At 42.3% G+C, this 17,905-nt stretch overlaps 1 protein-coding gene across 3 annotated transcripts in view; it reads right to left on the bottom strand.

Moving 5' to 3' along the window:
- The window catches only part of LOC106561439 (endoplasmic reticulum metallopeptidase 1), a 51,826-nt gene extending 46,830 nt beyond the window's left edge, over positions 1 to 4,996 (bottom strand). For 2 of the 3 annotated variants that reach the window (XM_014125411.2, XM_014125407.2), the window contains exon 1: positions 4,479 to 4,996. In XM_014125411.2, the coding sequence (XP_013980886.1) occupies positions 4,479 to 4,747 (269 nt within the window). In that variant the 5' untranslated portion in view covers positions 4,748 to 4,996. The remainder of the gene's footprint in view (positions 1 to 4,478) is intronic. The other variant, XM_014125420.2, reaches the window with a different exon arrangement.
- Between the last annotated feature and the right edge of the window lie 12,909 nt (positions 4,997 to 17,905).

The following is a 17,905-nucleotide window of genomic DNA, read 5'->3' as shown; positions in this document are numbered from 1 at the left end:
ATTTATGCAGAAATCCAGGTATTTCCAAAGGGTTCACATACTTTTTCTTGTCACTGTAGGTCTAGGCTCCGAAGAAAGACTCCAATTTAGCCCTCTTGTTGTTTGTAAATTAAAATGAAGATTATTGTTGAAATGAATTGCTCGACTGGTGTAGCTATATTTTCAGCACCAGCCACTGTTCACCTGTTGATTGCCCCCAGTTGTTTTTTTTTAAAATGTAACCTTTATTTAACTAGGCAAGTCAGTTAAGAACAAATTCTTATTTACAATGACGACCTACCCCGGATGACGCTGGGCCAATTGTGCGCTGCCCTATGCCACTCCTAATCACGGTCGGATGTGATATAGCCTGTATTCAAACCAGGGACTGTAGTAATGCCTCTTGCACTGAGATGCAGTGGCTTAGACCGCTGCGCCACTTGGGAGCCATGATCAATATATATAATTATTATTTAATTTTTTTCAGAACATTACATGTAGGTAGATACAAATTATTTGTTGCAAGTTGGGGAGGGGGGATTTCACACCTAGCTCGGCTATTAGACAATTCTTTAGTAAAGGTTGAATAGTCTATTGTTCAGCTAATAGAAACATTTTTTGCAGAATTCACAGCCTGCTAAAGTACACTTGTGAAAAACAAATGCCTCCAGTTGTCGAAACACAGAATATCCAAGGGTCTTTTACATAATAATAACGTCGGGTTAATAATAATAAATACTTGTTCCCCTTTCCACTTATTAAAGATTCCAATGTATAAAGTGTTTTTAGCCACAATCGGCCACAACCCCAATTAATATATTCGGGCACAGTCGACAGCGCGCTGGACTTCGGGCTAGAAAGTTGAGGATTTGAAACTTGCTCCCTGCTTGTTTCATTACATTGGTGTCAGAAGTGACCGGACCTTGTATCCACAAACGTACGGGTGCTTGGCCAGTGAGCGCGTTCCTATAAGACGTTGAGTAAGTAGCAAGCAAGCTATCGACTCTGCGACTTGAGCATGCTTTTGGTGCACAGTCGATAGCGCGCTGGACTTCGGGCTAGAAGATTGAGGGTTCCAAACCTGCTCTCTGCTTGTTTAATTACATTATTAATCAAAAAAAGAATAACAATAAATTCCAGAACATTAACAATGTGTGTTCTCTTGTTTTGTATCTGTTTGATTTATTTATCAAAACCGGTCCCCATGCCAGGCGATCACATGTCATTCAGTGATATTTACTCCCATAGTAATTTGTTGAAATTGCCTCAAGCTGTCCATCACTACTGTAAATAAAAACACAGCATCTTGTTTACATTCTTTACTGTAACCACAATGTCACAAATAATCATTTTTCGTTAAAACCCATTTCGGATTTAAGTATCACTTTTGCCCTCCGAATTCATAAGGGGCATTTTTCGTTAGGGCAAATCTGCTCGATGAGAATATCTAGTTATAAATCGCGTTGTTAATAAGGATGTATTATGAAAGTTAAATGACATGCGAAACAGACCGTGGTAATATTTTTCCTTTTAGAGACTCATAAATGGCGGCCAGGTCATTTTCGTTTCTCTTAGAATAACAACCTTAGTGTAACAACAGTTTTAGTAAGTAATATGCTACAGTCCAGGTGTGTGTGTGTGTGCGCGCGCGTGCAGGACAGAGGAATAGCAATTCTTACACTATTGTTCTAAATTCAATCACCTTCTTCATCCTCATCATTCAGTTCATTGAAATTAAATGTTGAAGTCGTGCACAATTATCAGATTATTCTTTGGTTTATATTGCCCATTCATTGTCAGTCAGAGACACAGTTTGCGCATTGGGACCCAAAAGCATAATGAGTGCTCTAACTCCCCCTTGCGCTGGTCTGGAGGAATGAAGCGGTGTACAGAACCACACATTACCTCTTAAGTCCTGCGGTATAAACTCGCAACTTTTAAAGGAGGAACCACTGTATTTACAATTTGGTAAGTCCGCCCTGGCCTTGATTTTAACGTCCATAAAAAAAATGTATGGTAAAGCCTTGCGTTCAACGTCCACAGACGTCTGGACCAGCCTTTATTTGGCCCAAACATTGACGTTCATGATTTGTTCACAAATCTGAACCAATCATAGACGTTTGGACAGTACAAATCAGTAAAGAAAAGTAGAGTATAGTTCAGCACAGTACAGAAGAGTACAGTAAAGATAAGTAAATTATAGTTCAACACAGTACAGTAAAGGAAAGTAAGAGTATAGTTTAGTACAGTCCTGTACTGTACAGTAGAATAGAGCACACCAGAGTTGAGTACACTATAATGTACTGTAAAAAACGTCACTGTTCTGTACTCTACTGAGGTCTACTTTGATGTCCAAACTTCTGAAACAGACGTCAGTCAAGTTGACAGTTGATGTACAGGCATGTAGACCCCCACTTCCACCCACTACCTAGCCTGGTCCCAGATATGTTTGCGCTGTCTTGACAACTCCTATGGTCATTTGTCATGGTTGATCACCATGAGTTGGCAAGACAGCACAAACAGAACTGGAACCAGGCTACCCCTTTCCTTTCTCCACTCAGGAGACGGAACTGCCGTAGCGCGCTTCGGCTCCGAGCATCACGAGTTCGCGCCCAGCGCTGGGCAGTCGCTGTATAAACATTTCACTTCACCCACTATAACATCTGCTAATCTGTGTACATGGCCAATACACTTTGATTTGGAAGTCTCAAAAGGGCTACATGGGTGTGGCGAAGTAAACTGTACGATCCAAATAACTTCAGATTCCTTTTCCTTTGTCAAGCAGGTTTGTCCTCAGATTAAGTAGGCGTCACATTATTTGACACCTTCATAAGGCTAATGTATGTAGACTCCCACCTCTTAACTTCCTTTCCTCCACTAAAGAGTCACTAATAGAGAGTTTGGCTGTGGCTAGGTCTAACATCCTTTCCTGTATGTTAGCCTCAGGGTTGCCCTCTGATTATACAGTCTATACAGCCTATATGTGTCACGTGAACATTCATCAAGTTTATGTGTCTTCTTTTGTCGCTCTATGTAATAGCGTCATGAAGCAGGATTTCATTAAATAAGCAGCTGCTCTTTTATTAACTGAACAGCAGACATCAATCAACTGTTTATTATGGTAATTAAAATAATTATGTTAGATAATGTGCTATGCTATACAAGCCTTCAAGTATCTATGCTGCAACAGTCTATGTGCCAGGGGGCTAGGGTCAGTCTATCCTATCTGATGTCATTCTCCTGTCTTATCTGGTGTCCTGTGTAATCTGGTGTCCTGTGTAAGTATGCTCGCTCTAATTCTCACATCTCGCTCCCTCCACTTCCGGAGGAAGAGTTTTCGACCCCCTCTCTCCCTCCCTCCCGCACCCGCTGTCGACCTCTGAATGCCCAACTGACATTTACTCCTGAGGTGTTGACCTGTTGCACTCTCTACAACCACTGTGATTATTATTTGACCCTGCTGGTCATTTGGGCTCCCGAGTTGCGCAGCGGTCTAAGGCACTGCATCTCAGTGCAAGAGGTGTCACTATAGTACCTGGTTCAAATCCAGGCTGCACCATATCCAGCTGTGATTGGGTGTCCCATAGGGCAGCGCACAATTGGCCCAGTGTCATCCGGGTTTGGCCGGGGTAGGCCGTCATTGTAAATAAGAATTTGTTCTTAACTTACTTGCCTAGTTAAATAAAGGTGAAACTTTTTTTTTTCAAATCTTTGAACATCTTAAATAATGATCTGGCTTTAATGGCCATGTACTCTTATAATCTCCCCCTGGCACAGCCAGAAAAGGACTGGCCACCCCTCTGAGCCTGATTCCTCACTAGGATTCTTCCTAGGTTCCTGCCTTTCTAGGGAGTTTTTCCTAGCCACCATGCGTCCATATCTTCATTGCTTGCTCTTTGGGGTTTAGGCTAGGTTCTGCATAAGCAATTTGTGACATCTGCATAAGCAATTTGTGACATCTGCATAAGCAATTTGTGACATCTGCTCAAGTAAAAACGGCTTTATAAATACATTTCATTTGATTCAGTTAAGCTTATGTACAGGAACATTAGTCTCTCTCTGTCTGGTGATATCACTTTCACTATTGACAGGTTCAAACTGTCAAGAAACAATGGAGAAGTATTGTTTTCCATTTCCTCCTCCAATTATCAACCGACCTTAGCAACAACCTAGTGACACCTGGGGTGTAATCATTAGTCCAAACAGTTTCGTTTTCCATCGAAAACGAGAGTTTCTATTGGACACATTTAGGTAGGTCCCTCCCTATTTAGTTCCGTTTCAGAAACATTTTGCCACAGAATGTGGGTTAACTTGCAGGACAACAACTACCGGTACTGTTAGTCGCTAGGTGGGACTCGCTGAGATAAACAACTAGAGGAAAGGTTAGCTTGCGCAACGGGGACTTTAAAGGTAACCTGGAAGTGATATCGTGAAATAAGTTATATAATGCAACTTGTTGAGATTCGAGAATACATATCGGCAACAATATCAAGACTTACCTTGCCCTGACAGCATTGAACTCGCCGGTAGTTTTTCCAAAGACAAGTTGCTGTAATGATAAATGAACAAGTCCCCACAGCACCAGAATAAATACAGTCACCAGTGCGACTCCGACGCCTTCGTGTAGCAGGTAAAAGCTCACTTCGGGTTTCTTTTTCACGACACTGCATCCGTTGGTTCCGCATTGATCCTCAGGGTCATAATTCCTTTCGGAAACATTGTTTTGCAAGCAGGCTTTTATTCTCCTAATATTGGTGCCACTCTGCATCCTTGCCACTGGTACAGCTTCAAGCGTCGCTTCGGTGAACACCTGATGGATGACGAGGAGGGGAAAACTTCTTTCACTCCAAGGAAGTAGACGATGGTTGAAATAAAATCGATTCCCAGTCAATTATTATGATAGGTTCTCTGGTCTTATCAATTCAATACCTATTAGCTATCTTGGTTATGTGGAGAATACTTGTAAATAAAGGGCATGCCTGTGCACACAGTCCCGGGGATTTCTTCCCTTCTCAGTTGTCAGTCACTTACAGCCTCCTGATTTCCACCAATCAGCGTGCCCGAATGCATATTTGGACTCTGACCCCTCCCACTCCAGGTCAGAATGAGGGGATTCGTTTAATCTAGCCCAAGCAAAATATGATTGCATTCGTTTTGGAACCGGGCTGCTTCCCAGGCACAAACCAATTTTCCCCGTTCAAAGCCAACGGTGAAGTCATTTCAAGACAAAAGTGACATCATTAAACACGGAGTAATGAGTAGTGATATGTGTTTCCACGTGCAAAAATGATTGCTTTTGATTAAACCACATTATCTGCCTTCCCAAGGAAATCTAGTTTGAAATACTCAAACATATTTTGAGGAATAGAGATATTGTATGTTTCTGGACGATGCACCTTGTTGACAACATGACCAAACGGCGCAGATTACAGATTACACTCTCTCTCCGTTTTTCCCGTTTACGTCATGGGCCATAGACCGGTCATCGCAGCTCAGGATAATCTAATCCGCCCAGTGGCTATCGTTGTCTGCAGATGAAGGCGCAAATTTGACTGCCGACCAAATTTTCAGTGAGTTTTAATCTATACTGAACAAAAATATAAAACGCAATATGCAACAATAAAGATTTTACTGAGTTACAGTTCATATAACGAAATCAGTCAATTGAAATAAATAAATTATGCCTTAATCCAGGGGTGCAACTTTCACTGGGGACATCCCCCCCCACATTCTGAAATTGCATTTTTGTCCCCTCAGTTTTATAATTGGAATATGATACAAAACGAGGCAACGGTATGCTTTAGGACCATGTGGACGCCTCCAACTGGTTGGGTAAGCTGTTTGATGTGTCTATCCTGGATGGATTTTTATTATTATTATGTCCCCCCCACTTCTAAAACCAAAGTTGCCACTCCTGCCCTAATCTATGGATTTCATATGACTGGGAATACAGATATGCATCTGTTGGTCCCATATACATTTTAGAAAAAAATTGGCCTCACAATGGGCTTCAGGATCTAATCACAGTATCTCTGTGCATTCAAATTGCCATCAATAAAATGCAATTGTGTTTGTTGTCCAAAGTTTATGCCTGCCCATACCATAACCCCACTGCCACCATGGGGCACTCTGTTCACAACGTTGGCATCAGCAATACACGTTGACAAGACGCCATACATGTGGTATGCGGTTGTGAGGCCGGAAGGAAGTACTGCCAAATGATCAAGAACTACATTGGTAGTTAGCATTAACATTAATTTCTCTGGCAACACCTCTGATGGACATTTCTGCAGTCAGCATGCCAATTGCATGCTCCCTCGAAACTTGAGACATGTGGCATTGTGTTGTGTGACAAAACTGCACCTTTTAAAGTGGCCTTTTATTGTCCCCAGCACAAGGTGCACCTGTTTAATGGCCATGCTGTTTAATCATCTTCTTGATATGCCACACCTGTCAAGTTAATGGATTATATTGGTAAAGAAGAAATGCTCACTAACAGGTCTGTAAACAATTTTGTGCACAAAATGAGATAAATACATTTTTTGTGTATATGGAACATTTCTGGGATATTTTATTTCAGCTCATGAAACATGGGACCAACACTTTGCATGTTGCGTTTATATTTGTGTTCAGTCTAGAAGTGTTATACATTCATCCGCAATAAACCACAAAGACTATTTATATGATGTGTGTGTGTGTGCAACTGTGTGGTGGTGACTAAGAGCTAATAAAGCTCTGGATATAGACACATCTGCCTTGTACTTGCCGGATAGCCTAGTGAATCAGAACCTTAGCAATCAGCATTAAAGCCAAGGAATGTTATATTGTTTTTGTGCATCTTTGTGCATCTCTATCGATTCCTTGAGTAATTTCAGGTTTTCATGTGTATCTGCGTTATTGGCGTTCAAGCAGGCAGAACTCCGTCTGTGTGGTGATTTAACTGGATCCGGTGGAACAAGACGATATGAGAGCTAATTTCAAAGAGTGCTCCGTACACCACGCCCCAGTGGGCAGAGCTAGACATGTTGGACTGGGACACGTTTTAATATGGTGAAATTACTCTTTTTACAATGAGTCCGCCATGGTTCTGTGTAGCCTATTTATACTAATAAATATGAGACCAGTGTTTTGCAGTTAATTTCGTCTTGGACTGTATATGTCAAATATCTTTGAGTAGCTAACAGGGAAACAACGAGTCCCAGACAGTTTGCAAAATAATATACCAGAGGGGGGCATCGTTTACTAGGCCACTTAAATGATTAGGATCGTCTGGTTACCACCAGTGTTTGGAATACATTGAGTTCGTTGACAAAACAGACCATGGGACACCTTTTCACAGAGATTTTTTTGTCAATGGTCCGCAGTGGGTCTTTGTAAACTCTGCAATTATATTGGAGATTTATAGCAGTGAATGTAATCTATTAAATATACTGTTATAGTATTTATAAATAGCCAGGGAAATTAATTGTTCTCACTTTATGGTAGAACAATCATATTTTTCTGCTTGACTGTGGTGCCCTTTACCTGAATTGAGGATTTTCTTGTGATCACAACCAAACTACTTATTTTGCTCAAATAGAGAGAGAATTCAATTGTGTTTTCTTTGAAAAGATGGGCCTGGCTGAGAATTTAACTTTCAGTTTTTTTCCCTGAGTGTAGCGCAGTTTACTGCAAGTTTTGGGAATATCTTGTAACCAGACTTTTTTTACTCAACTAGAGAATGAAATAAATTGTGTTTCTTTAAAAAGATGGGCCTGGCTGACATGGACTGTTTCCTCACCTTATTCTCCTTGTGGTTTTCCATGGTCGCTGGTTATTTACCAGGTAACAAGAAGTGAAAACGGAACAAGGACTGAAGCAATAGACTCCTTATTTTACTCAGATTGAATTAAATGGTGTTTCTTTGAAAAGATGGGCCTAGCTGACATGAAAAATACATTAAGGGGAAAAGATCCACAGAGGCTGATTAACTTTCTGCACATATCTTTATTTACAATGCTGGTTGCATTGTACATTTCTTCTCATCACATGGATTTAACAATGCTTACACCTATCCAATACTTGGATATCCATGAGCGGGATGGACGATTGGTATGCAGCCATTGATTTCAGGTAGCTTCATCAACAGATGGAATGTGTCCCAAATTGCACCGTATTCCCTATACAGTGCTTTTGGAAAATAATCAGACCCCTTGACTTTTTCCCTCATCTTGTTACGTTACAGCCTGAATCAATTTTAGAATAAATCGTTTTTTCCCTCAATTTACACACAATACCCCATAATGATAAAGCAAAAACAGTTTAGACATTTTAGCAAATTTGTTCAAAATAAAAACTTAAATATCACATTTACATAAGTATTCAGACCCTTGATTCAATATTTTGTTGAAGCACCTCTGGCAGCAATTACAGCCTTGAGTCTTCTTGGGTATGACGGTACAAGCTTGCCACACCTGTATTTGTAGAGTTTCTCCCATTCTTCTCTGCAGATCCTCTCAAGCTCTGTCAGGTTGGATGGGAGCGTTGCTGCACAGCTATTTTCAGATCTCTCCAGAGATGTTCGATCGGGTTCAAGTCCGGGCTCTGGCTGGGCCACTCAAGGACAATCAGAGACTTGTCCCCAAGCCACAGAGACCTGTGTTGTCTTGGCTGTGTGCTTGTGGTCGTTGTCCATAAAGTCCCGAAGATATTTTCGGTCATAAGAGACATAAGAGACAACATTATGTACAAAATAAGTCTAAAAAATAAAAGTTACAAACAACCCAAAGAAACAACCAAAAAACTATTGGTTGGGAATACGTAAAACGTCAGTCTTCTCCAGCGCCATCATGATGCTGCCACTACCATGCTTCACTGTAGGGATGGTGTCAGGTTTCCTCCAGACGTGACGCTTGGCATTCAAGAATCTTGTTCCTCATGGTCTGAGAGTCCTGGCAATCCATCTGGCCCCGCGGCCTCGTGAATGTTGACCTGTTTAAAGGTCTTACTCACATCGGCTGCGGAGAGCGTGATCACACAGTCGTCCGGAACAGCTGATGCTCTCATGCATGTCCCAGTGTTACTTGCCTCGAAGCGAGCATAGAAGTTATTTAGCTCATCTGGTACGCTCGCGTCACTGGGCATCTCTCGGCTGTCCTTCACTTTGTAGTGTAATAGTTTTCAGGCCCTGCCACATCCGACGAGCGTCTGAGCCGGTGTAGTACGATTCGTTCTTAGTTGCATATTGACGCTTTGCCTGTTTGATGGTTCGTCAGAGGGCATAGTGGGATTTCTTATAAGCTTCTGGGTTAGAGTCCGGCTCCTTGAAAGTGGCAGCTCTACCCTTTAGCTCAGTATGTTGCCTGTAATCCATGGCTTCTGGTTGGGGTATGTACGTACAGTCACTGTGGGGACGACGTCCCCGATGCACCCATTGATAAAGTCAGTGACTGATGTGGTGTACTCCTCAATGTCATTGGTAGAATCCCAGAACATATTCCAGTCTGCGCCAGCAAAACAATCCTGCAGTTTAGCATCTGCTTCATCTGACCACTTTTTTATAGACTGAGTCACTGGTGCTTCCTGCTTTAATTTTAGCTTTTAAGCAAGAATCAGGAGGATAGAATTGTGGCCAGATTTGCCAAATGGAGGATGAGGGAGAGCTTTGTACGCGTCTCTGTGTGTGGAGTAAAGGTGGTCCAGAATTTTTTTCTCTCTGGTTGCACATTTAACATGCTGATAGAAATGAGGTAAAACTGATTTAAGTTTCCTGCACTTAAGTCCCCTGCCACTAGGAGCGCCACACCTGGACGAGCGCCTTCCTGCCTGCTCATGGCGGTATACAGCTCATTGAGTGCGGTCTTAGTGCCAGCATCGGTCTGTGGCGGTATGTAGACAGCTACGAAAAATACAGATGAAAACTCTCTAGGTAGATAGTGTGGTCTACAGCTCATCATGAGATACTCTACCTCAGAATGAACAGGTGAAAATAGACCTCAAAATGAACAGGTGAAAATAGACCAAATTATTAGGGTGAGGCACATTGACCGCCGTTTGGGTCTTTGCGTGTCAAAAAAGATACAGCAAACTACACTATTTGACTCTTTATATAAGCTTTTAATATGACATGTCAAATAACACAATTATATTATAGAATGTTGTGTGTGCTGAATTTGCAGGTGCAAGCCAAGCGCCACCACTACTATCAGTGGCACTGTCAAAGCTGTACAGAAAATGCCTGCAAACAATCACACACCGGCTACTAACAGCTTAATACACAACATACACTTAATATTACTTTCTTAGCTACAGTATACATATCTCCATGGCATATTACATCATTTATGCAGCAGCATACAAGACATTTTTGGACTCACCTTGTTGTGCTGTGCTCACTTAAACAGGAAGGTTGCGCGGCGGTCCTTTGTGGGCAAATTTTGTCATCAAACTTTGTCATCAAAGTCTGGCATTCTCTGGATTTATGGTGGGAATTCGGGAAAAAAAACACACAGCCACTCCACTGAATAGCAGGCTAGGGATTGCTTTGCTAGGCTTGAAGTTAGCCACTGATTACTTCCAAACCACTCATTGTTGAATTAGCAATTTTCAACTTGTTGTGTAATGGGTATGTCCAGTGGTCGATGAGAACCGATACGTTTTATCTATAAATTCTCTTCATTATTTCTCTTCATGTGACAAGGATAAAAAAAGGATTTGCCTTTAGATTGTAAACAATGATTCATGATGATGACTGCTAGCTAAGATTTTGAAAGTAAGATGTTGACATAACCTGCCCCACCTGCCCTGAATGACAGGTCGCCACTGGCCAGGTCAGAATCCGGCGATATAAAAGATCATTTAAAAACAGCTAGCTGGAGCTCATCTAAGTGGTCGCTGTGAATGCCCTCACCCGCTAGTATTTTTTGTGAACAAATGTTTCATCTTGGTGTTATAGTAAGGTTGGTAGGAACATGAAAAATCGTTGTCGAAATCTGTTCAAGTCGACTACAAAATCCACAATGCAATGCTCTCTCCATGGGCTGGCTGCTAGCAATCTAGCAAGCAAGGAAACGTAGCTACACACAATATCAAAGACATCATCAGCATGTAAAGTAACAAGTTAGCTGTAATATCGCCTAAACAAACAGCACTATCAATTTAGGAACCTACAATCTCACCAGGTTCAACCTGCAGATAGATGTCTTCTATGGTATAATGGCGTTCGCAACAATTGATGTACATTCCGCCACTTAGTGTGCGGGTGGATAATAAGGATCCCAAAAAAGGAGATAATGTGGGTAAAAATAAATAGAATATCAAAAACGAAATTAACCAAATCAACCTGCTTTTCTGTAAAAAATAATACAAAAAAAAAAATTCTAATCAGGTCCCTACACAGGCTCAGAAGACTCCTGAGGGTGGGACATTTCCTAGCGACAATAGTTCTTGCAGTGCTTCTGCCGCAAAATCTTGGAACCCAAAAAACTTTGACTGCAGATATAATGATGTCCAGCTTCTTGGACTTCTTAGACACAATTAATCACTGTGGTTATAAATGGCACAACATCCACCTTCACAATGAGTGTATCCAGATCACTCGATTGGCTTAAAACACTAGGAACTGGTTGCAAAGCATCCACCGCTATATCTTCAACACTGTTGCCTCTTGCTCCTTCGACTCTCTTCACCGCCTCCACATAGGAGATCAGCTGCACAGTCCTAATCCTTGACACCTCGACCACCTTCACCCTAAGAGCGCACTCAAGGAAGTCCAGAGTATGGAGAAAAAAAACGGGCTCCGACTAGGAGAATATGTTTTGAACGGTCCTCCTACTCAGAATTCCAAGTCAGGAAATCTGGCCTGTTTCTAGAGCTCCGACCTGAAGATCACTGACGTCATGATTCAACCTTGTTTTTTTCCCCCAGAGTTCCCAGTTGTCTTGAAAGCACCATAAATCCAGAGAATGCCAGACTTTGATGACAAAGTTTGATAACTATAATGTATGAAGGTAAGACCCAGCTGCAGACCACATCGAATAAACAATAGTTTAATGATCCAATAGGAGCAGGCAATAGACAGGTCAAGGCAGGCAGTGGTCAGTAAACCAGAGGAGAGGCAACAGTACCAGACAGCAAGCAGGATAAGGGTAAGTGGAGGCCAAAAATCCAGCGGGGGGCAAAGGTACCGGTCGGTAGGCAGGGTCAGGGGCAGGCAGACTGGTCAGGCAGGCGGGCTCAGAGTCAGGACAGGCAAGGGTCAAAACCAGGAGGGCGAGGAAAGAGAAACTGGGGAGAAGCAGGCGCTGAGAAACAAACCACTGGTTGACTTGACAAACAAGGCAAACTGGCAACAGACAAACAAAGAACACAGGTATAAATACACAGGGGATAATGGGGAAGATAGGTGGCACCTGGAGGGGGGTGGAGACAATCACAAGGACAGGTGAAACAGATCAGGGTGTGACAACAACAAAATTTGCCCACAAGAAGGACCACCGAGCCACTTTACTGTTCAAGTGAGCGCAGCACAACAAGGTGAGTCCAAAAATATTTTGTATGCTGCTGCATAAATTATGTAATATGCCAGGGAGATATGTATACTGTTGCTAAAAAAGTAATACTAAGTGTATGGTGTGTAGTAAGCTGTTAGTAGGTCATGTGCCTCACACTAATAATTTGGTCCCTTTCCCCCTCATAACTTAGCTTATTGTTCTGACTTGGTGGTGCACATGTATCATTGAATATTGTAAGAGAATATTGTCTGCTTATATGCCCCCTTTATTTATCCTATGGTTCTGACTTGGTGTACAGGGAGAATACTGTAAGAACGGCCCATATTCAGAATTTTGTCGCTGCACATTTCAAAAGTGCTGAACAAATGATATTGACTACGTCTGTCCTAACTCGCTCATTAATGTCTTAATCGGAATTATGGATTGCATCTTATCCGCTCGTCGTCCCCTTATGCCATAGTTTGTACACCTCAATTGTCAGTAGAAACCACATTTGTTTAAGCAAGTCAGCCATATCAGCTATGTTTTTTTAAGGCAATAAATGAGGCTGAATGAACTGTTTTTCTGCCAGACAAGGCTCCGCTGCTTGACAGGTGTAACAGTGGTAAGGATTCACTACATGGTGCTGAAAAGAAAGCTCTGCTGTTGGGACAGCTTTATGTAGGCCCTAACAGTTTGTGGGTACCGTTTGTCACCATTATAGTGCAATTAATGTATTGTTCAGTGTTGTGTAGTGACTTTTCTGGCATGCATCCCCCAAAAAATTGGGGAGTTTGCCCCACCAGGATTTACATGCGAAAATTGCCACTGGACCTGGCTACAGTGAAGATTTTCCAGTACCCAAAAGAGGACTCGTTTCTGCGCCCCAGGATGCAGACGAGTTATCCTGCATTCCTAAGCAGTATGGGTCTGCTTTCACTACCCACAACACACACACACACAAAGCCGTCAAGTCCCAGGAGAAGATGAGCTGCAAGGCCCTACACAACTCTCTCATCGCACAGCAGACCATCCCTACTGCAGACCTCCTAATAGGTTACCATTGGCTCATAATACCTTATAAAAGCCTAACTACTTATTTTGCAAATTAATGCCTAGCTAACATCAATTCAAGTCAAAGTTTATTGGTCACACAACCAGAATACAGAATGTAAATGTTGCAGTGTAATTATTTTTTAATCTTCAACATAGAAATGCTACCAAAAATAATTTACTGAAACTTGTTACAAATGATGGAGTCACCCATGTTTCACCAAACAATATTTTGAAAGAGGAAGTAAAGCACTTTAAGCAGATGTTTTTGTTTCAGTCTCCTCCATCTCCACTAATCGAAGTTAATTGTATGGATTTTTTTTCTACTAATAATTGTGGTGGATGAATCAGAATTAGTTCGGTAACATAGATAATTAAGATGTTTTATTAGTATAATATGCTTATGTGAGATACTTGTCATTAGAAAGTGTCCTTTGGACTCTGGTGTCTTTCAGTTGCACGTTTCCCTTAGCTGGGGCTCAGTCACTTGGGGCCCAGAGAGGGGAGAAGTCAGACTTATTTTTTACATGTCTCTGTTGCTATGCAGAATATCAGCAAGAGAGGAGGACTGAATGAAACATTGTCTTCATATGTGAATGTCTTTACCTATTCTTAAACCATGTGAAGGGATGGCGTGATTAATGGGGAACCAATTATTTGTCTCCACAATGTCTGTGCGCAGGTCACTCCCCTCAGTGAGCTTGTCCAGGAGTGGGGTCAAGAGGGGGTTTGCTTGAGATGGGAGTATCTAGAGTTGACAATTAATATATGCCATTGGATGAAATTGTGTTTTTGTTCTATGAAGTACCAGGGACGAGATTAGAACCTCGTCATTAGGGACCAAACTGAACGATAATTTATAGCGAATGCTATCTGGCTGTAGATATCAAATTTATTTATATAGCCCTTCTTACATCAGCTGATATCTCAAAGTGCTGTACAGAAACCCAGCCTAAAACCCCAAACAGCAAGCAATGCAGGTGTAGAAGCATGGTGGCTAGGAAAAACTCCCTAGAAAGGCCAAAACCTAGGAAGAAACCTAGAGAGGAACCAGGCTATGAGGGGTGGCCAGTCCTCTTCTGGCTGTGCCGGGTGGAGATTATAACAGCACATGGCCAAGATGTTCAAATGTTCATAAATGACCAGCATGGTCAAATAATAATAATCATAGTAGTTGTCGAGGGTGCAACAAGTCAGTAACACGAGTAAGTGTCAGTTGGCTTTTTCATAGCCGATCTTTGAGAGTATCTCTACTGCTCCTGCTGTCTCTAGAGAGTTGAAAACAGCAGGTCTGGGACAGGTAGCACGTCCGGTGAACAGGTCTGGGACAGCAGGTCTGGGACAGGTAGCACGTCCGGTGAACAGGTCAGGGTTCCATAGCTGCAGGCAGAACAGTTGGAACTGGAGCAGCAGCACGGCCAGGTGAACTGGGGACAGCAAGGAGTCATCAAGCCAGGTAGTCCTGAGGCATGGTCCTAGGGCTCAGGTCCTCCGAGAGAGAGAAAGAAAGAAAGAGAGAAAGAAAGAATTAGAGAGAGCATATTTAAATTCGCACAGGACACCGGGAAAGACAAGAGAAATACTCCAGATGTGACAGACTGACCCTAGCCCCCCGACACATAAACTACTGCAGCATAAATACTGGAGGCTGAGACAGGAGGGATCAGGAGACACTGTGGCCCCATCCGATGAAACCCCCGGACAGGGCCAAACAGGTAGGATATAACCCCACCCACTTTGCCAAAGCACAGCCCCCACACCACTGGAGGGATATCTCCAACCACCAACATACCATCCCGGGACAAGGCCGAGTATAGCCCACAAAGATCTCCGCCACGGCACAACCCAAGGGGGGGCGCCAACCCAGACAGGAAGGCCACGTCAGTGACTCAACCCACTCAAGTGACGCACCCCTCCCAGGGACGGCATGGAAGAACACCAGTAAGCCAGTGACTCAGCCCCTGTAATAGGGGTAGAGGCAGAGAATCCCAGTGGAAAGAGGGGAAACCGGCCAGGCAGAGACAGCAAGGGCGGTTCGTTGCTCCAGCCTTTCCGTTCACCTTCACACTCCTGGGCCAGACTACACTTAATCATAGGACCTACTGAAGAGATAAGTCTTCAGTAAAGACTTAAAGTTTGAGACTGAGTCTGCGTCTCTCACATTGGTAGGCAGACCATTCCATAAAAATGGAGCTCTATAGGAGAAAGCCCTGCCTCCAGCTGTTTGCTTAGAAATTCTAGGAACAATGAGGAGGCCCGCGTCTTGTGACCATAGCGTACGTGTTGGTATGTACGGCAGGACCAAATCGGAAAGATAGGTAGGAGCAAGCCCATGTAATGCTTTGTAGGTTAGCAGTAAAACCTTGAAATCAGCCCTTGCCTTAACAGGAAGCCAGTGTATGGAGGCTAGCACTGGAGTAATATGATCAAATTTTTGGGTTCTAGTCAGGATTCTAGCAGCCGTATTTAGCACTAACTGAAGTTTATTTAGTGCTTTATCCGGGTAGCCGGAAAGTAGAGCATTGCAGTAGTCCAACCTAGAAGTAACAAAGGCATGGATTAATTGTTCTGCGTCATTTTTGGACAGAAAGTTTCTGATTTTTGCAATGTTACGTAGATGGAAAAAGCTGTCCTTGAAACAGTCTTGATATGTTCTTCAAAAGAGAGATCAGGGTCCAAAGTAACGCCGAGGTCCTTCACAGTTTTATTTGAGACGACTGTACAACCATCCAGATTAATTGTCAGATTCAACAGAAGATCTTTGTTTCTTGGGACTTAGAACAAGCATCTCTGTTTTGTCCGAGTTTAAAAGTAGAAAGATTGCAGCCATCCACTTCCTTATGTCTGAGACACAGGCTTCTAGCGAGGGCAATTTTGGGGCTTCACCATGTTTCATTGAAATGTACAGCTGTGTGTCATCCACATAGCAGTGAAATGTAACATTGTTTTCGAATGACATCCCCAAGAGGTAAAATATATAGTGAAAACAATAGTGGTCCTAAAACGGAACCTTGAGGAACACCGAAATTTACAGTTGATTAAAGTAAACAGTAACTGTTCACAAAGAAAGACTCTGTGGTTTGTCATGTCAAAAGGCCATTGTGTAAAACATTCTTAACGGGTCATTAGAAATGGTGAATCGTTGAAAGTCAAAGATGCGTTTGCAAAAGTATCTTAAGTAGGTTATGTGGGACGAAATCGTCCCACCTACTCAACAGCCAGTGGAATCCCGTGGCGCGATATTCAAATACCTTAGAAATGCTATTACTTCAATTTCTCAAACATATGACTATTTTACACCATTTTAAAGACAAGACTCTCGTTAATCTAACCACACTGTCCGATTTCAAAAAGGCTTTACAACGAAAGCAAAACATTAGATTATGTCAGCAGAGTACCCAGCCAGAAATAATCAGACACCCATTTTTCAAGCTAGCATATAATGTCACATAAACCCAAACCACAGCTAAATGCAGCACTAACCTTTGATGATCTTCATCAGATGACACACCTAGGACATTATGTTATACAATACATGCATGTTTTGTTCAATCAAGTTTATATTTATATAAAAAACCAGCTTTTTACATTAGCATGTGACGTTCAGAACTAGCATACCCACCGCAAACTTCCGGTGAATTTACTAAATTACTCACGATAAACGTTCACAAAAAACATAACAATTATTTTAAGAATTATAGATACAGAACTCCTTTATGCAATCGCTATGTCCGATTTTAAAATAGCTTTTCGGCAAAAGCACATTTTGCAATATTCTGAGTAGATAGCTTGCCATCACGGGCTAGCTATTTTGACACCCACCAAGTTTGGCACTCACCAAACTCAGATTTACTATAAGAAAAATTGGATTACCTTTGCTGTTCTTCGTCAGAATGCACTCCCAGGACTTCTACTTCAATAACAAATGTTGGTTTGGTTCAAAATAATCCATAGTTATGTTTTGTTCGTGCGTTCAAGAAACTATCCGAAGGGTGACGAAGGGTGACGCGCCCGACGCGTTTCATGACAAAAAAATTCTAAATATTCCATTACCGTACTTCGAAGCATGTCAACCGCTGTTTAAAATCAATTTTTATGCAATTTTTCTCGTAAAAAAGCGATAATATTCCGACCGGGAAACCCTGTTTTCGTTCAAAGACGAAAAAATAAAAACATGGAGTTGTCTCGTGCACGCGCCCCCAGTCTCATTGTTCTCTGATCGACCACTAACCAAATTCGCTACTGTTTTTCAGCAATGGGCTGCAAAGTCATCATTCAACGTTCTGCCGCCTTCTGAGAGCCTATGGGAGCCGTAGGAAGTGTCACAGCAGAGATCCTCAGTTTTCAATAAAGAGAGTGTAGAAGGCCAAGAAATGGTCAGAGAGGGCACTTCCTGTAAGGAA

Source organism: Salmo salar, chromosome ssa01 (assembly GCF_905237065.1).
Source record: "Salmo salar chromosome ssa01, Ssal_v3.1, whole genome shotgun sequence".
NCBI classification, from domain to species: domain Eukaryota; kingdom Metazoa; phylum Chordata; class Actinopteri; order Salmoniformes; family Salmonidae; genus Salmo; species Salmo salar.
This window is presented reverse-complemented; position numbering and strand designations above follow the sequence as displayed.